Genomic DNA, 20,852 nt, shown 5'->3' with positions numbered 1-20,852 from the left:
AATCAGAATTTTCTGATTGTTATCATATTGCACATTGTATTGCACAAGTTTTAAACACCAAAATCCTGCGTTGATTTAAGTTCAGAATATTTCACATTTGGTGCAGGTATCTTTTAAAGCTTATTAGCTTATTGTTTAAAAGGAACTCAGATTTAAAATCATAGATAATTTGAATATTCTACACTTTAAAGTTTGGGTTGAAAAATAGAGTGCCCACATTTATACAATTCTGCCTGCAGGGGGAGTGAGAAACCCATTTTGCAGAATTACCAATTAGTCTCTTTCTGTGCTGAGTTCTTCTGGACCTTTGACTCCATGTATTCCCCTTTTGACAAAACCACAAGGTCAGAGTTCACGAGAAAAATGACACTTCAAATGCTTGGATGCATTTTAATTTGTTGATACATATTTATTTTCAGAGACCGACTGAGAGATAGAGAGAAGAACAAGAAATGTGTGTGTGTGTGTGTGTGTGTATTTGTGTTTACAGACTCTGGGTGGTGGGCGGTGGCTCTGCAGCTGCAACTACAAACCACCTGCTTCTGCCTGCTGAGTCTCTCACGAAATAAAAATGAGTTGGAGAGATTTTTTTAAACACATACCACCTCAACAGCTTACACCTCAGAAAACTTTTTCATCAAACATCCAAAAGATTTTTACTCTAGGCACAATATTCAGGCTTCATCAGCCAAGGACTTTTAACCTGTTCTCATCCTGGAACCTACTTGCACTCATAAAAGAGAGCTGTCCTTTTAAAAACCTATAAACAGTACAAGGTTTAATACCGCATGAGATGAAATCAAATTCTTTGTTTACATTTTTTAGTTTTCATTTCGCTTTTATTGAATTTCACAATACAGACAAATTACACGAATAGCAGCTAAGAAACGGCATGACATGTGACATTAGCCGACCTCAAACCATGGATTGTTGTAGTTACTTGATACTTGTATATAACACAAATTTTTTTTAGTACCATGAAGTCTTTAAAAAAGTCTCAGAGTGGAGCATGGATCCACTTCGACCATTTCAGAATGCAGTCGTGTAATTCAGTTCTTTTGATTGATTCTCTTTGCCTGCTCTTAAATGGCGATAAACAGACCCTAATCTGTTGTGTGAGGCCTTGTGATGACTAATGTTAGAACTCTTCATCATGGTTGATGATCTGGTGTAATTATAATCTTTGCATGCACACCTGTTGCAGACACCATAAACGGCTGTGATAGCTGAATAGGGCTTAGTAAGCAGCAGCGAGACTCAACTGTACTTTTAAATAGAGAAAACATTTCAAATATAGAAGAGCACTGAGGTCTTGCCATGAGCTATATTCAGAAAGTTTGTCATCACATCTAGTTGTATTGAGATATTCAGAGTCATGTTGCATTAGTTTGAAGAGACTGAATTACTTACATTTGATATCCAGTATATTTGGAAAAAGTCTTCAACGGAATAGTTTGACATTTTGGTAAATACGATTATTTGTCATCTTGCTAAGAGTCACATGGAAAGATTGATACCACTCTGATATTTGTATGCTAAATATGAAGCTAAAGCCAGCAGCCAGTTAGCCAGATTAGCTTTTTCCCACTGTTTCCAGCCTCTGTACTAAGCTGTAGCTTCATATTTGGCTGGCAGGTAATGATAGTTACCAAACAATTTCTAAGGCAGGATTTAATGGCATGTAGTGATAAGGTTGCAGATTGCAACCAACTGAATACCCCTGATCTCACCCTCCCCTTCCAAGCATGTAAAATGCTCTATGTAAAACCAGTGTTTAATTTTTCCGTTCTTGGCTACTGTAGAAAAGTGATGATAGAAACATGGTGGACTTCAAAGGTTAAACAACAATTCTTGTTTTCAGGTAGTTATCCATTAATGGAAATATGCATATGAATATTATATTCCCTTTCTGCTAATACATCACCTCAAATCCTACACTCTAGACTTTAAGTTTATTATTTTGTACCTATGAAATACTCTAAATTGATCAATTATGGTAGTAATTTGCCCTAATTTCACTTTATTTACTATGTTCACCCATCTTCAAATAGTCAAATTTTGTGATAAAACATCTAATTTACTATGTTTTCGCTATCATTTCTTGTCAGGTATGTTTGAGAGAGAAGGATGTAAAGTGTTGAAGGACATGGCTTGGTTGACTTCTCATGTGCTTCTGGCTGAAAACGTTCACCATTTGATCAAAGGATGGCAGGCTCTCCCTGCCAGTTCCCCGTCTGTTGTCTACATTATACCCTTTCTCCTTTCTGTCTCTCCGTCTCGTTTTATGTTCCCTTTGTTTTCTTTCATATTCACCCTCTCCATCCCTCTTCTCAATAACTCCCTCCCTCTGTTCTCTCCCTCTCGCTTTCTGATGGATCCCTCAGATCCTTCACTTCTAAAGATGTGTTTGTTCCCCTCTTTTGCCTTCAAAGATGTGGCCTACGTCAGGCAGGGGCCTGCAAACGCCCTGCTTTTGTGATTCACTGGGCAGTGAGGCTGATCAAACTGACAGAGATTTGGTGAGGCCACATCAGGCAACGTCGCTGGATGCATCAGATTATCCTAGGTCAGACAGGGTTCACACGCCCATCAAACATGGCTTGATCTCTGAAAAGGACTAATTTGGAAATATTTGTTTGGTATTTGTTCTTTGAGACTTTCTTTGTTGTTGCACGGGGGATTAGAACAGATAGGAAATGTGACCAGACAGATACAGTCAAAATGAATGTTAGGGTTTATGAGGTTTTGCTTTTCTATGGATGGCAATGTCACTCTCTCTGATGGTCAGTCCAGATTCCGGGCAGGTATTCATGGTCCCCTGATGATTGATCATACTGACTATGGTGATTCTGTGACTTTTTCTCTAGAGCTACCAACAGGTTAAACCTTGACATCTGAAGTTCTGAGTGAAATGTTTAAACAACTATTAGATGTATTGCCATCAAATCATACATGTCATGTTTAGCATGAATTGTCATCGCCCTCATCTTGTCAAACCAAAGTTTGTCCAAACTTTGGTTTATACTTAAACTAAACTTAAACTAATGACATTCCCATCAACCTCAGCCTGTTTGCACTGTCCATTGTGAGAATGTTAACATGCTAGTATTAGCATTTAGCTCAAAGCATAGCTGTGTCTACTGTAAGTACAGCCTTACAGAGCTATTATGGCTGTAGACTCTCACAGCTGGTGAGATTCAACTTGTTGAATTGTAAAACAAGCAAAGAAATCTTCTCCCCAGGTGATAAGCTACATGTACCAAACCATCCTAATACAATTACAAAGAGGCCTGTTATAGCAGGAAAGTAGAAACCATCTGGACTTTCATTTAATGACCAGAGCTTTTTTCCTGTTGGGCTAAATTTGTTTTCCTGCTCCAAAGTGAGCATCTGGAAAAGTCCAGATGTCCAGGTGATACACAGACAGGGATTTTATGTCACTGACCAGTGACTAATGTTAGTGTCTTGATATTAGATGAAGCCAGAGTCTGGTAACATAAATGTGAATTAAGTGTGCAGGACGGCCTGGCAAATGGCAAAAGATAAAGCTGTAGATCTTGAAGTTTGCGCGGAATGGATATACATTTTAAGCAGAAAGGACAGTTGGTAACATAAATATTAGGATAAAACATTTGTCAGAGCCACATGTTACAAATGTGACAGTTTATTGCTGTACATTCAGCTAAAGCAAAGGCCACATGGAGTGTCTTGTCACCATTCACTCCATTGAGGACTAAAGTATATATCAAATGACAACACTGATGTACAAAAGCAAAAACTTAAGGTTGTTGGAAGGGAACAAGATTTTATAAGTAAAAAAGAATTGAACTAGACAGCTAAGACCCTTCATGTCCAATCACCTCGGATCCCCCCTGAAGCCTACTTCCTGTCACTGGATGCCTGTTTCACCCTGAGGCCCTCCTTCGCTCTGCCATAACTTCTCCTCATGACAAAATAGCTTTCACTAATAGTAATGTGATCAGTCAGTGCACAGAGGGGACTGAGGCTGCCCCTGTCCTGAGTGAGACATCATATCACACACATTCGCCATCAAATCTCTTTCACTGAGTCAACAAGGCACAACCATGCCGACTGTCACCGACGAGGAGACTGTGTGGCAAGATTTTTTTTGTGGTGACCCACAAAAGCTTTATGTACTATTACTTATGATGATCAGTCAATAGCAAAGATGTCCAACAACAACTAAGAATTGGCAAAGACACTGACATGAAGAATGTAGAAATATGTGGCTTAACTCAGTCTTAGAAGACCAGTTATATATTTACCAAGAGTTAGAGAAGAACATTGATACCACTAGCAGGTGATCAGTTTAGCTTAGCATAAAGACTGGAAGCAAGGGGAAACAGTTAGCTCGGCTATGTTCAAATGTAACAACATTTCCAAAATCTATGTGAACACAGCATGTTGTGGTTTTTTTAGACTATTCAACATAAATGTTTTTGTTTTTGTTTTTTTTAGTTTATGAGGTGCTGGTAGGTCATTTTGTTACTTTTGGATGGAGCCAGGCAAGTTCCAGCCTGGTTAGTTACTATAAGCTAACCAGCTGCTGAGGGTAGCTTTAGAGTAATGCTATGAACATGAATAGTTAAGGAATAACGCAATACTTTAAAGAGAATATTTTGGTATTGCTCATACATGTCTGCTAAATATCAAGCAAAAGCCAGCAGTCACTTAGCTTAGCATAAACAGTGGAAAAAAGAGGAAAGGCAAGCTTGGTTTACTCCACCTACTAGCACCTCTAAAACTCACTACTATCCCTCTGTTGCCATTCTTTATACCAAGCTAAACTAACTGGCTGCTGGCTGCACAGCTTCATGGCTGACATATATGACAGTGGTATTGACCTTCTCAGCTAACTCTGTGCAAGAAAGTGAATAAGCTTATTACCCACAATGCCGGAACTGTAACTTTTAAAATAAACCTAAATATAATTCCTACACAGAACTGTATCCACCTAATCGCTTCCAATTTTGATGGTTTTTCCGTCTTCCATCATGTTCCATCTTTCCTCATAACAGTTGGATTTGACAATGAAGAATGCATTGGTGTCAGCCTATGTGGAGAAAAAACACATGTCCCATCATCTTCGCCAAGAAGACACTGTGCGGGGGAGTAGCCGATTAAACTTTAAACTTGGAGATAATTTGTTGCCAGGGTAACACACTCGCCCAGAAGAATTAATAAATAAATTGTGCTTGGCAGCCTGTGGGGGAAAATACAGTATAATGTAAGATTTTTGCATGAATGCAGTTTCTTGAATTTTCCTCTTCAGTGAAGGCTCAGCAGTATATGCATCAGTTTGTTTGTCTTGCAGGATACTGAAAAATATGAGAGGATGTGACAGTGACATTTTAACTTTTCAGACAGGAGTCAGATTTGACAGATGCTTCATCATATTGTATCATGTCATGTCGCTTGGGCTGCTCTCCAAATGCTTACAACCTACATTTTTCCACTGATGTCAGCATTAAGAAAACTACAAACCACAAACCCAAAGATAATGTAAAAAATGTAGGAGTTAGATAAAAAAAAGAAGAAAACACTTTGGTCTTCTTTACATTAATTTAAAGTGTAATTTGATGTGGAAAATGGCCATAGGTGCATTTCAAATGTCATTTGAATAAAATGCAAAGGCTTTTGCCCCTGCAAATGTTTTTTAATGAGCTGCTACATATTTAGAAAATTAAACCTTTTTATTAGGCAGTGCTTCCTCATCTTTGCTTGTGTGTTTAAAATGAGAATTTAAGAGAGCTGGTTAAAGCTGATTATTAATAGCTTAATGGTTGAAGGGTTGGTTTAGTTTCTTAAAGGGAAATCAATACTAAAGACTGTTTTGTCAGGTGGTGCCAGTGAAAAGTCATAAAATGTGTTTCAGTAGGCTAATTTTAGCAGCTTTCTCATAAACTACCTTATGCTACTTTCTTCTGCTTCATTATACTGAGTATGTATCTCTCCTGTTTTGTCCTCTCTGTGCTGCTCCCATTGTGAACACACACACATTACATGTGCACTCACTGGTTGGGAAAACAACAGCCTTGTGGCTCGGTTGTGAGGAGTCGGCGTGGAGACGATGAAAGGGTTGCTAGGCGACGGCAGCTGGGCAATTCCCTGGACAGGTGGGTGGGGTCAGGGGCTGGTGATAGAGGCCACACCTGCTGCCTACCAGGCACACACACACACACACACACACACATTCCTAATTCACTCAGAGACACAACCTTTACATCAACCCCCCTGTCGCTCTCTATTACACACACACTTGCACTCTTGATTTCACCTCTTTTGCTGCTCTTTCCGAAACGTGACCTGAAGCAAACTGTACCTTAGTGGTAAAAAGGTTCAAATAAAAGAGCACTGAACCGCATTACTGAGAACCACACAACCTTTCCACAAAGTTGAATCTAACATGCCCAATGAAAAACATTTGTTTGTGTGTTTGTGTCCAGTTGTAGGCAGCACGAAATTAGTTTTGTTATTCATTTTCAGACATGCTTTTGATGAATGTGCTAACTAGCACAGGTACCATCAGTGTGCATTATAACAAATGTAGAAACAGAAAAAACATTTAAAGATCCAGTGTGTAATATTTACAAGGATTTATTGGCAGAATTGAAACATAATATTCATTGGTATATTTTTATTAGTGTATAATCACCTGAATATAAGAATTGTTGTGTTTTCGTTACCTTAGAATGACAAGCTTTTATTTACAGAGATAAATGCAATTTTGAACCAAAACGATAAAGTTCTGGGCTGTAAAACCAAAGCAATGTGCTAAAAGAATGCTCCATAGATATAAGGGGGAACTGCACAGTTTGGTGATAAATCTCTATGGGTTTGTCACTACTCACGACCCCTTTAACATTACACATAATCATTTGATCTATTGTTGACATAAAGATATTGATTATAGCAGCTTTAAGAATAAATATTACATCAAACCACACTGGGTGTCTGTAATCTGATCATTTATGGGAATGGGATGTATTTAGTCAAACTGAATTTGCTGCTTTTGAGAAGCTTTTGTAAAACAAACTAATCCCTGTGAAAATCCCATATAATCCTGTTTAAGAGAGTGTTTCATTTACTTGCCTGGTTCCAAAACAGAAGCAGCATGAGGGATTGGTGTTGGATTATTGTACAAGGCAACACATGGCCACAAGCCTTTTGCTTGTTTGTTCCAGACTAATGTCCTCATAATATTTTAAAAAGTTCATCTGTGTGGTCTAGTGTATCTATATATAATACATTTCTAAACCATCTCCCCTCTTTTTGTCTGGCTGACACTCTTTCCTAACCCACCTCTTCACTGTTTCTCTGTAAATTCACTCCTCTCCCCCATTACCGAGCCCTGCCCGGCAAGAGGTCAGTTATAGTGAAACCTGATAGGGGGACATGGACAACTGTTTGCACAGTAAATCTATTTGTGTGATTCATATATAATAGCAGGTGAGCAACACTTAGCCTTGTTTGTCTGGTGTGAACCTTGATGGCAATAAACGTGAACTCATATGCATGCACACATCTATATTCACACCTTAACACAAACAAAATTATACTCAGGAATAATAACTTTGGGCACCCATAATAAGTGATGAACTCTGCGGAAATTAGTCAGAGATTAGTTTTGTTTCTGACAAGGGGCTTTGCAGAGAAAACTCATTAGAAAGTACAGCATATTCTTCTGGTATTTACCTTGCTGATTGTCCCAGCAAAGGGAAATGTCACTTCATATTAGGTTTGCCACAGCCCTTGGAGCAAGTGGAATTCATTATCGCATTTCTGCATAAGCAGATGCACTGCCTTGTTGCAAATTAAATGAAGGCTTCTACATATTAAAACAGAGAACCTTTATTAGATGAAAATTGTGATTCTTCCACGTGGTGTTTGGCTGAATCCTATATGGACAGCAGTCATGTTGAAGTCCTGAAAGCGCTTTCAGCAACACATATGCCCTAATAAAGGTGTCCTTATCTGGACTGAAGTCCCGCCTGGTTTGAAGTGTATCCTTGATTTCAAGGATGCAGTGGAGAGATAATGAAGCCCTTCATTTTTTGGAGAATGGAACTCATTTTAGGAGGCAAATGAATGCTTCATGGTAAGAAATAACAATCTGAGGATGCTGAGTTTTATAGGCAGTAGAGAAATGTAACATCTGTTCTAAGGAAACAAAAAGCCGCCTTTATATTTGGTGCTGTTCGCAGCTGGAGGTCATACAAGGTTGATAAAGCGAGACCTGGCCATTAATCTGAATGAAAAGTGTAGGCAGTAGACAGGAAGATGGCCGCATGGTGTTGAGCGGTGGCGGCGTGATGTTTATGCCAAGTGTCCAGTGCTTGATAAGACTCCAACAGGCGAGAGAGCCATGCGTAATTGTCGCTGCGTGTGGTGGGTAGAGAGGGCGCCCGGAAACCCGTTTGTGCGTCAGGAACACAAACACAAAAGACACACACACACACACACTGTAAAAAATGTCATTAACAATATTTCACACGTCAAAAGTGTCCATCTTATGTCATCTAGTGTCATTTAGATTTTTCTGAAGAGGTGAAGCTCGAACATTGGATTTAATTCTACTTTTGTCAGAATTTGACTGAAATATTCGTCCAAATCTTCAATGATATAAAGCAGAATGGCACATTCAAGATATTGAGTAAAACATTTAACTTAAATAATTCTAACCAGAAAGAGTGATTGAAATCTCAGCCACTTCAACACACTTTCCCGTGTGTTTAACAGTAAGAACAGCCACTGCTAAATTACGGTTAAGATGTTTTTTGCAGTGTGCGGAGTGGCACCGCTCTGCCGGCCAAGCAGAAGATCTAAATGCGCCCTCCCCTTTTCTCCTTTTATTTTTTGACACACGCCGTACAGATCTGCTCTAATAGCCTATCGCAGTTTGAGACACTCACTTAACAGTCACACACACATACGGCCAGAACCAAAAAAAGCACACTCCTCAACTCCACCGGTGGGGGGGACACAGATATCAGATGAGATTTGTTTCCAAACGCGCACCGATGGCGGTGTGAGGCGTTTTGGCTGAGAAGTACGCACGGAGCTGTGGATTTGTGAACCTTTTTTGTGCGTCTTCTTCCTGTCTGGATCTTGGTTGAGGGGAAATAAACAAAGCTATGGATTACTCAGTCTGCCTACTTTTACTCCTGTCAACCATTTCGTGTGTGTCGCCCGGACAATTCCCAACGGCTCAGATGTGAGTACAGCTTCAAAACAGCCTGTTGGCTTCTGAAAGTCTTGGATAATATGCTGTGTAGGAGAAATCACAGCCAGCCTTTTTACAGAGTTTTGTATTTCACAGTCAAGATTTATTTTCTGAAAAACGCACATTTAAAGTACCATTCACTTCTATTAAATATGTCTTCCAATCAATTCAAACTCAGTGAATTGCAGTTGGTGGAACATTATCCTCGAAGCGTCTCAGCAGAAGCAGAAAGCGCTTCCTTTTCTGCCAAGTGATGATGATTGCACTGCACATTACTTCGGATACAACTTTACCTTGTGCAACATGATATTTAAAGCTGCTCTCCATTTGTTGCCAGCTTGCAGCAGCAGCAGTGGGGCATGTGGCTTGCTGTCATATGAATCATCTCAGGAAGGTAGAGTGAGGTGAATGAGGCTCAGGGGTTCCCAAACTTTTCCTGTAGCATCTCCACACACACATTAGATATTACACTTTAGAGTTTGTGTGAGGGAGACACATTAGATCATTTTGTGGATAAACATGATTTGTTTTATAATACAGGACAGTTGATACTGAGACTACTGGAGAACTATTAGAACAGATCAGTTTGTGAAAATGAACTAGGGCTGAAACAGTTAGTGGACTGACAGCAACAATTTTGATAACCATTTAATTGTTGCATGTCATTTTTTAAACAAAAATGCCAAACATCCACTGCTTCCAGTTTCTGAAATGTGAATATTTGGTGATTTTCTCTGTCTCCTGTGATGGTAAATTGAATATCTTTTGGGGTGTTGACTGTTGGTCAGACAAAACAAGCAATATGGAGAGGTTGCCTTTGGTTCTTGGAACTTGTGATGAAAATTATTTTCTATTTTCTACATTTTATAGATCAAACATTTTATTGATTGATCAAAAAAATAATTGGAAGAATAATCCATAATGAAAATAATTGTTAGCTGCTACCCTGGAATTAAATAATGGTGGACTATTTCAAATTTTTCATCAGACCATGTGTGCAACTCGAAAGACTTGTGGCCAGACTCTTTGAGAAACCAGTGTTTTGTAAGAATCACCTATTGGTTACTCAGTAGGTGCAATTATCTACCAATTTACAGTAATCTGTATGCACTCATTATTTCCCTTACTGTATGGGCTGACAACTCTCTACTTGCCCTGCAGGATGGGTCATGAACTTGACATAAAATAAAGGGGTCACTCTCTCCCAACCTCTATGTTTGCAGTGCAACATTAATAGATGTAACAGATGATATACCCACAGTCACAGGAATACAGCTCCTAAATTAAACAAACGTGTAGGTGGGCGATGCTGCACCTCACACTTAATCAACAGGTTTAAGATATTCCAGATGGTTCTATCAGACGCAAGGACTACAGCGTTTGGTTTTGAATGCTGCCCAAGAACGGTCCCTTAGAGAGGTGGTGAGCCATGATGGCACTCAGCCTAATGGCCAAGTACAATGATGTCAGACTAGCAGAGTGGCCTGCCCACTCCCTTTATTTCATGGGCACTAAGTGGATTGATCTGTGGGTTGTGTACATGATATTCACACAGGCTTGGCGAGCAGCAGACCCACTTTCACTGACACAGTTGACTTACTGAGTAGAATCTGCAATTTGGCTGGAAAAACAATATTAAAATTCACAACAAGATTGGCAGGAGCTCTTGAATTAGTTTGAATTAGGAAAACTTAATTTAGTAGAAAAGATGATGCCAGAATCAAACTAGAGAACACTCTATATATATTTCACATATATTTCGTCTGTATTTTGACATCTGCTTCTTAGCCATCACTAATAATGATAATTTCTTGCTGTGGAGCAATGGTACAATGCAAAACCAGGCAAGAAAAATCCCCTGATTCTCACTGTGTCCCTGCGTTTAACTGCAGCCATTCTCTTGGTGTATGTTGTGGTGATGTTGATTTTGAGTGACAAGCCTCGAGTTGACTCCTCAAGGTGAAAGTTACAGAGAGAGGCAGGGATGGAGAGACTGACCCATGGAGATATTGTGTTCCTTTGGGAAATTCAGAAACATAGATAAGCAAAGTCTTAAGTAGCTTAGTGTTTTATGACTAAAAAAAATACATTAACATACACAATGTGTCCACTGGGATTGCCATGTCTTTCTTTCTTTCTTTCTCACCTCCTAGTCTCATGGCTCAAAGTGTGACTGACTGTATCTCTGGGCTCCATCTCTAACCTCACATGCCAGCATCTGTCTGCTTCAGATCTTCATGTCCCCTCTCTTTCTCTCAGCCCTCCCTCCATCCCTTCTCACTCTCTTTCTCATCGCTCTCCCTTCCAGTCATGTTCATTCCCTGTCCATCTCCTTTTCCGTCCGGCTCCCTATGTATCTCTTTATCTCTCTCAACCCTCCTCTCTTCTTTTCTTTGTTGCCCGAAGGCGGATGATTAACATCATTGAATCTGAAATGCAAAGTCTGATGTCATAGACTGTGCCCCAGAGATCTCGGCGCCAGCTAGCACATTGAGAGATCAGGAGAGATAAAAAAGAAAAGATAGAGATGGAGAGAAAAAGAGACAACAAATCCAGACTGCTTGGCCTTCTTGATCCCATATGTCTATTGGATATGGACATTTTGCTGCATGTGTACTGTTAACTGTTACCGCCCTCACAGCCAGAAACACAATACATGTCCAAATCTTTGTTTGATCACATACACTGAATTCGGGCGTCCAATCCAAGACATCATATGCTTCTTTCTGGCTTTTGCCTTAGTCACCAAAAAAGACATATTTTGTCTCCATCCTCCCTTTTTCCACAGTTTCTGTCACCCTCTGCTCCTTTTCTCCCACCCTCACTTGCTTTTTTTTTTTTTTAAGGCTAACTAGATTTCATGCTCAACCAGCTAAAAAGCCATGCTTCTCGTGTTCGCTGCCTCGTCTCTCGCGATCAGTGGGCATAATGTGAGGAGGCACTTCATCTGAGCAGAGAGCAGCATGGGCAGTTGTGAGCAGGAAGAGTGTAAAAATATATACTGATATACAGTATGTAGGTAGGTATGAATTCTAAATGAACAACATCCAGACAAGACATGAACAACTTCCTTAAAGAAACAGTTTGACATCTTGGAATAAAAGCTTATTTGCTTTCAAAACTGAAGTGTAAAAGTAGTTTCCTTTAATTTTTTTCTTAAAAAATGTGAGAAAATCTGCCATTAAAGTCATGATGGCGCCTATTCTTTAATGCTTTCTTCTGGAATTTTGAAAATCAGGTGTCATTTCCCTGATTGTGTTTCAGTTTCCTGCCTGTCTTGCATGATGTCTATGTCTCATTCTCGACACTTGTTTCATCCCAGTGGCCTGTAATGAATATGGCTCAGTTCCCACTTGTATAATTACAACTAATAATCACAACTTTATTCTGCAATGCTGTGATCAGACAAACACTGGAGTCATGATTTAAAAGTTGGCTTGCAGCAAAAAAAACAACAACTTGTTAATGCTTTTACAGCCACATTTGCTTTATCATCGTCATTGTGGTGCTAGAAGATTTGAACCACACCTTGGAAATCATGCTGGCTACACTAACCAACACACTGGTCTTTTATTATATATATATATATTTTTTTTTTTTACAAAATTCTGTTTTATTTTTTTCAATGTAAAAAGCTCCAAGCCTTGAGTCTTGATTGAATCATAGAGCCTTGATCTTGTTTCTTGCTTTGGGAGAGAGACGGAGAGATTTAAAATGTCTCATCTAATCTAACTGAGGAATGAAAAAACTGTTGATAAATTAGATTTTCCTTCAACTTTATTCCAGTGTCAAATCTAACTTGGAGTATGACACTGATAATACCCGGAGGTTTGATGAGGATGAATCAGATGTAATGAGCAGATGGACATGATCAGCCTGTCTAGGGTTTCCTTGGCTGTGATTTGCACCTCGTCACCACGAGGGAGTTGCTCGCAGGTATATTTCAGGAGGCATGCTCCTGCCTTGAACCAAGCAGCTGGTGGGCTATATCTGTTACACACAGGCAAGGGTGCGAGATCTGTGCCCATGGATAATGTTTGCTCTCTGCTCTCACTTTATTTTCCTTCACCCTCTCTCAAGGAGTCAACAGAGTTTTTTCTTTGCTCTTTTCTTAAATTTTTTCCTACTTTTAATTTCCCCTCTTCCTCTCCCTCCTTTTTACCCATTCACTCCCCTTTGCCCCATCTCAACTCTGGCTATATTTAGGCAAGCCTCTGCCTTTGGGGACAGGACGTTTAACATCCTGACTCAGACGTAGGTAAAGATGCACGACAGAGTTGTGTAGAGTGGCAGGGGGCTTTCTATAAATCTCCCCCAATGAAATTGTGTGGACCCCTTACTTATGTGTGGCCTCTGAGTGTTGCTTTAGTGTCTGGTTTAAGTTTCTCCTCCTGAGTTCCTCCTGAGAAAAAGTCATATCCCTGTGTGTGTAAGAAAATTTGGGAGTAACGAAGCAACCCCCAGTGCTGTGTTACTTCCCCACAATCCTTTGGCACATGGAAATTCCCAAGAATTTTCCATTGCACCGTTTCCCAGGCAACCTTGGGAATAGCTAACAGCTGTTTGGTTGGGAGGCCTGTCCAGTACAGGAAGCACATCTGTATACTGTATAAAGCACGGGGAGTGTAGTTTTAAGGCTGTGTTGTAAAACAAGCATGTGTCACTCCTTCCTTATTTCATGATTTATTTATTTATTTATAAGCTTTCAAATCACATTAAGAGTCTACCTGACTAATCAATAGTCAGCGAAATAAAACAGTGTAACAACAATGTAAAACAGAAAGCAGAAGGGCAAGTAGAGAATGCTGGAAGAAAGAGGTTGCATGTGACTGAAAGATGAAAATCAAACCCTGTGGCTCATTTAGCCTGTTGTCACGCTTAGTCTTTGTGTCATCTCTTGTCATTTTGATGTTGATGATCACATATTTGTCTCTGGGTTGAGAAAATATTGCTTCTGTTAGAATAATAAATACTTTTTCATAACCTGTTCAATACACCACAAACGTATTGTTAATTTTAAAACAAGGCATAGCTGACCAGGACAATATAAACATTAAAAAAATAGCCTTGTTAAAAATATTACATTTCACTTAACCATTCAAGCGGTTTAGATTGATACCACCCTCATATCTGTAGGGCTATGCTAAAAGTGAAGGCACTGCCAACAGCCAGTTAACTTAGCTTAGCTTGACATAAAGACTGGAAATAGGGATTTAACATGGGTCCGTCTAAAGGTAAAAAATTAGCCAACTAGCATCTTAAAAACTGACACGTATAAATATTGTGTAAAAATTACACATACTAAAAATGACTAAGACTGTTTTTTACAAGGGGTTATGTTTATGTAGACTAACTCTTGACTGGCTGCAGTGACATCCTGGAGTCTCGTATATCGAGCCCTTTATCGGGCTTTCAATATAGTGGTTTCTAGTGGTTTAGTTGCAGATCGCAGCTCCGCCTCCTTCCAAGCGCGAAGGAGAAACTATGGTGGATGTGAAATGTGCAGAAAATGGGAATGGCCTTATGTAGAACCAGTGTTTGTTTGTCCCTTCTGGGCTACTATAGAAACATGGCAGTTCAACATGGTGGACTCCATGGAAGGCGACCCACAGCGTCTGTAAATGAAAATGGCTCATTCAAAAACGGTTACAAAAACATAAGGATTCCAGTTATTATACACTAATGAAAATATACTTAGGAATATTCAATGTCTGCCAACAGATCCCCCTAAATGTTACACACTGAACCTTTAATACTAATACATAACTTACAGAAAAATGAGACTGTTCCGCACATAAAGCTCACTATAGCAGTGATCCAGCAGTGTCCACTAGCACATACTGTGAAATGAAAGTTTCCTATACATATCTAGAAATGTGGTCAAGGATTTAATAAGCAAACCTATCCTAATCACACACTAGAGGTGTGATGTGCTTAAAATATATCTAGTGACACACCACAAGCCCATCTGATGTGTAATATTTTGAGAGAAAAGTAGAGAAAAGTGGACCCATGATGGCCTGTGATGGCTTCTCTTGAGCCCCTTAATGGAGTTGTATTGCTGCATAAGAGCTGTTAATGCCAGACTACACTACACTACTACACTACACTGGACCGTGTGTGTAGCCATCAGGGAGACTAGTACTCAGTACAACACTAACAGTGGTCTGCTTGTGTAGGCGTCTAGATTGACGTTAATTGGACATTTTGGCCATGGGGGGCGGCTCTCTAATCTCTCTATTTATACACATCGTCCGAGATTGGTTGTGTGTTTAGTGAGGCAGGAGGGTGGAGTTGATTTATGGCTGGATGGGTAGAGAGTTTGCTCAGAAAGTGTGAAGGTGACAGGGATGTTGAGGTTTAGTCATTTGAACAGAGTTCAAAATGACAAGTAGCAGAGTGAAAGACAGCTGGAGGGATGAAGATGAGCAAGAGCAGAAAAAAACTTTGTTAAACAGAATAACATTTTATTATTTTCTATAATAATTGCGGATTTTAAAGGACTGAAAATAAATATATATTTAGATAGTACTCTTACAACCTGGACTTGAATCGTTGCCCATTTCTGTCTCTGCTACTGTACACACAACTTGACCCATTAGTACAGTAGATCAAAGGCACGCACGTCTTATACCGAACTTTGTTGCAAAGTAGAAAGTAAAATATTAATTTAGTTGCTTTAGTTGTCATTCTTTTGTGTCTATTGTGGCTTCTCACCAGCAGGTATTGCTGTGCAGCGAGTACAAACACTTGCAGGTGTCACAACAATTCTGTTTCCTCTGGTTTAATGTGTCCAGACACCTGCTGGGAGAGGCGATACAATGGGAGCTGTTAGTTCTGTCAGGACGTATATGCCTTTTGACACGGAGGGTGTGGACGAGGCAGACTAGGTGCTAGGGGGACGGCGAGTCAGTCCCAGCTAGCCGTGGTCCAGAGTGTGAGGTCAAATGTGGGCAAGGGTAGGAAGAGGGCCGGGAGTCAGACTCCTGGCCCTCTGTGGCAGTCTCATGTTGCCAGTGGACAGAGCACAGAGCACTGGGCTTAGATAACCAAATGGCCTGTTCTGACATTGTTAACAGACATCCCTTGGAATGGAAATTATAATTTAACGACTTCATGTTTTAATTCAATATAATGTATTGTTGGATGACCAAAAACCCACCAATTCAAGGGATAACATTTTCCAACAGGGTTCAAAGATGTTACAAACCCAAAACCTGTGACATGAAATCAAACAAACCATCATGATATTATATCAAAATTTCATTAACTACCTTACTGTGACCATACAAAAGCCCCAATCTGACCACAACATTTTTCTAAATCTAATTTCACTGGGTGATCTACTGGTGAAGTGTGGTTAATCTTAATTATTACTATCCATATTAATTTATGTTTTCAATTCAAATAATTTAGTCTATATGATGTCAGTAAACATTGCTTGTTTGGTCTAATCACAAATATTCAAATTACAATGATGTAAAACAGAGAAAACCACCAAATCCTCAGAATAACTTCAACATTGATTATCATAAATTTTCTGTCAATCAGCTCCAAATGTTTTAGTTGTGGTGCAATTATGTACAAAAATGATTTAAAGACATAACTGAGCAAGAACAGAGGTGTACTTGTAGGTGGGACTTGAAATATTTCAAAACATGGCTTCATGAATTATCATGAATAGTCTGACTTTTATATAGTAAATGCTTGTGACTGAGCACAACAAGTCAATACAAAGTTTGTCCTTGTTCACCAGTTAAGTCAATCCCATTGGAATCAGCTTCCTGCAACCCACACCTGCTCTATCAGTGCATGATTGCACACCAGCAACACACCATTATTTGGTAATGATCTCATACAATGTCTTGTCAGCTCTTCCACGGCTGTAATACACTCTAACATAAGTGCTTGATAGAGCGCAGAAAATACTGTTGTCAAGGCTTCAGTTAAACACTGCTCTTCAGATCTAGGCAGGGGGGCGCGGTAAAATGCTCTGACTGACTTGCTAAGAGGAAAATGGTAAAGGGGAGGCAGAAACATCAATAACATCTTGCCATAGAAGATAATGAGGCCGCGAGACATTTACAAAGCCTGCAATTATGCTGTTATTGACCTCAATAAAGGAGAATATATCATCACTTGTTTCCTTTGTGGGGGGGAGAGGGGAGGAGGACAAAGGATTTCTAGCATTATGAGTTCATTTAGAGAGAAAATAGGAAGCATTAGGTAGCAAATAAGGCCATTAATTATGTGGGGTTTGCAAGATGAAAATGTAAACTTTGAGTGATATAAAGGAAACAAGAAAAAACGGTCTAGATTAGCAACACAACAACAGATAGTCGAGTCAGAGAGGTGGAAGGAAAGAGGGAATACAGAAGAAATGAAGAGGAAAGCATTGGCAGAGTTGGAAAGCAATGCAGGGAAAGAAAAATAAACTAAGCAATTGGTGATACATTTACACAAGAAGAATAAAGGGAGTATGAGAAAGAATGGAAAGACATAAACAGGGGCAGAAAGTGACTGTCTTCCACAAAGCTCTGTCAGGCTCGCTGCTTATTAGATGCTTTGCTTCATAGTCAGAGCTCTTATTAACTATTCCCCCAGTGGCTCAATTACATCCATGCTGCCATCCTCAAACATCCCTGTCTTTTTTTTTGTGCATCCCCTCTGCTTCCTGTAACGATGTCAGCCTTATCTCTCTCTAAGAACAGATTAGAAGCCCAAATTACTACTATCAGAGAAGGATTTAAGGTTTCAAGCTGTCTCCCAGTGCTGGAAACCATGACTCAACAACATGATGAGATGGGGAAGAAGGAAAATAAAGAAAAGAAAAACAAAGTGTGTTTGCCGTCGGATGCTTCCTCCGTGACGGTTTCGATGGTATTAAGTGATCAAATGTGGATCCACAGACTTGGTTCTGAGTACAAAAACATGAGGATGTTTACAAGACGAGAGGGTGCTGGAGTGGAAACTACGAGATTGGATATTGAGCCCTGGATTCTTGCTGCTGCTCATGCACAGGCATGCCGGGCCTCGGAGCCGGCGTGAAGCCGACTTTTCAGTGAATCAGTCGGAATGATGTGTCCAACAAGGCCGGATCAATTTTCTGGACTTTCACTCTTGGGGCAGGTTGTTTACATGGTGTCAGTTTTATCCCTTAATAAAAACAGAAGGAAATCGGAAAATACACAGACTAGTTATAAAGCCATGGAAACGAAATGATGGCACTCAAAAACCTCGGCTGCTGAATGACAATGTAAGGTCACTGTGGTGAAAAAAATTGGATGTGCTTCTCCCTAGATGTACTTCTTTCTCTTACCCTGTTGATCAAGGATATGGCATGCATGCTGCATGAAATTAGACTATTCATACCACGAGTTTCAGTTGCAATGACAAGACCTGAAGCAGCTACTGTCTGCTAACCAGCGAGACATGAAAAAATGTTTTATGACAAACTGCACACTGTCTACAGGGTTTTGTTTTTTTAATTTAAAGTTCCCTTGCTGCTTTTTTTCTAGAAAGGTACACAGAAATAAGTTTGGTATGAAAGACTCAGCTTGAAGGTGAAGTTTCCCCAATCTTCTCTCCATGAACCCCCTTTGGGGAACCACTTTTTAAAGTTGGGTTACAAACTATTGCAAACCCCTTGTGACAAGCCGACTGTGAGCTTTTCATCTAAACCTTAAATGGTAAATCAAGGACAGTTTGAGGTCAGCTTAACTCTAAAAATAACTGGTTTATTACAACTCTACGTTGGTCTCTTTTTCATAGTTTTGGCTGTCATTCTGTCAGTGATGACATTGTACTCATCAATTAATTAATTCTACAACAAGGATAACATGTAAGTAGGTAATTTGGCAAGAAACAAGCAGCTAGAGAATCAGATTAACAAGACAACAGTTTAGCCGGATTATCTAAACCACTTTATTTAAGTGAGCAAAAAAGGTTAAGCCTTGAAGTCAGTCTGTAAACTCTGAGAGATGTTCATGACAGACAGTTTGGGTAATCGACAAAACAATCTCACCACAAGGTCCATACAGTAGCTGTTCTGGAGCTTTCGATCATAAAACATGATCTTCCTCAGCAGTTGGAATCCAGTTTTTTGGAATTGTATATGAATCTATAGAAGTATTAGAATTTTACTTTAAGGCCTACTTGTCCATGTTGGCTAAAAAGGTTGAGACAAAAAGTTAAATCTTATAACAACTGTAGTGTTTGCCTTTGTTTTCTCTCCCAGAATAGTTTAATGTGAGTTTTAAAAAAATATTTTGTTACCCCATCTGACTTTTTTATCAAGGAAATAGGAATGATGGCCAAAACAATGAAATTGAGACCCAAATTGTAATCAACAGGAATTATCCTTTAAATAATTCAATCCAGAATGTGAACTGAATCTGCTCTTCCTTTAGTGTATTAGCCCAGCTAAAAGTGTATTAAACAGCTGCACAACAGCTAAAGGCCAGAGTGTGTGGTTTTGAAATGTAGGAACAGAGGGAGAGGAGAGCACAAACGGCCTCCCCGACAGTCACACGCAGGGTGGGTTGGAGGCTGGAGGGTTAATGTGGTCAGAAGTAAGACAGCAGTGCTCTTGTGCTGAGTCACACTCTCTATTCTGGGATTGTGTCCACTTCTCTGTGTTCACCCCTCGGATTGGACAGTCTGCTCCTAACTGGCAGAGCGAGGCTATTTGTTTTTCTTCTAATGGTGACTCAGGGTGTTCCTTGGAAATCAGAGTTCAAGTTCAAATCGTAGTTTAAATCTAGTTTTGCTTTTTCTTTTTTTTCTAACCTCTGTAAGGTGGGAAATAATGATGAATAAGTCGCCTATACAGGTAGTACTGTACATTCAGACTTGTTTTATACGCAGCTTGTTTTCTTTTCTGTGTAATTCACTTCATTTTCTTTTTTATATAACAGCGGACTGTATCTATCTTTCTTTTTATCTAATCTAAATAAGCCCCTGAGCAGTACCACTTCACAAATTGGACAGTCTGTAGGCCCACTAAATATCATGAAATATAAATTAAACTCAAACTTTGTCTTTCTGGCAGACCATCTGCTGTTTGGTGCTCGACAAGTAGCGTACAGTGTTAGAGCTTTTTTGCTGAAAACAGCTGTGTACTGCTTGTGGAAACAAGTCTCATTTGAGCAGTGAGACTGTAGGCTACCATAACAGTAAAATTGTGGGCTGTAAAACCAAAACAATAAGCTGAAAGATATTAAAAAGAAAAGCAGAACTGCAGAGTTAATTGGTGATTCTGTGTGGGTTTTTCATTACAAGCAACACCTCTCGTATTTGACTCATGATACAAAACTATTATATTAGTGCAGCTTTAAGCGTTAAAGTTACAATCTCTGCTAGTGTAATTTCTCAGACCCTAAATTGTTATGCAATCCTTAGTCATGCTCTGGTCCATCACTTTAAATGGTGGGTTATATAACACACATGCACAAATGGGTCACACCCACTTCATTACATTAAGAGCTTCCGGAAAAGATATGCACCTGTCCTGGTGACCTTTGACCCTGGGCAGCCCCCTATTGCCCTCTGAAAGACCTACTGCTCTGGTTACATGCAGACACTGACATACACATGTGTACACACACAC

The 20,852-nt window shown here is 39.6% G+C and overlaps 1 protein-coding gene across 1 annotated transcript in view; it reads left to right on the top strand.

Annotated features, from left to right (window-relative positions):
• Positions 1-8,945: 8,945 nt before the first annotated feature.
• cacna2d1a (calcium channel, voltage-dependent, alpha 2/delta subunit 1a) overlaps positions 8,946-20,852 on the top strand; it is an 85,402-nt gene continuing 73,495 nt past the window's right edge. Inside the window, exon 1 of the mRNA XM_035674351.1 lies at positions 8,946-9,235. Coding sequence (XP_035530244.1) covers positions 9,156-9,235 — 80 coding nt within the window. The 5' untranslated portion in view covers positions 8,946-9,155. The remainder of the gene's footprint in view (positions 9,236-20,852) is intronic.

The sequence above is a fragment of the Morone saxatilis genome, unplaced genomic scaffold (assembly GCF_004916995.1).
Source record: "Morone saxatilis isolate NCDOM2014 unplaced genomic scaffold, NCSU_SB_2.0 Contig10, whole genome shotgun sequence".
In the NCBI taxonomy this organism is placed as follows: Eukaryota; Metazoa; Chordata; class Actinopteri; family Moronidae; genus Morone; species Morone saxatilis.
The sequence above is the reverse complement of the archived record's forward strand: the minus strand, read 5'-3'. Positions and strand labels throughout refer to the sequence as shown.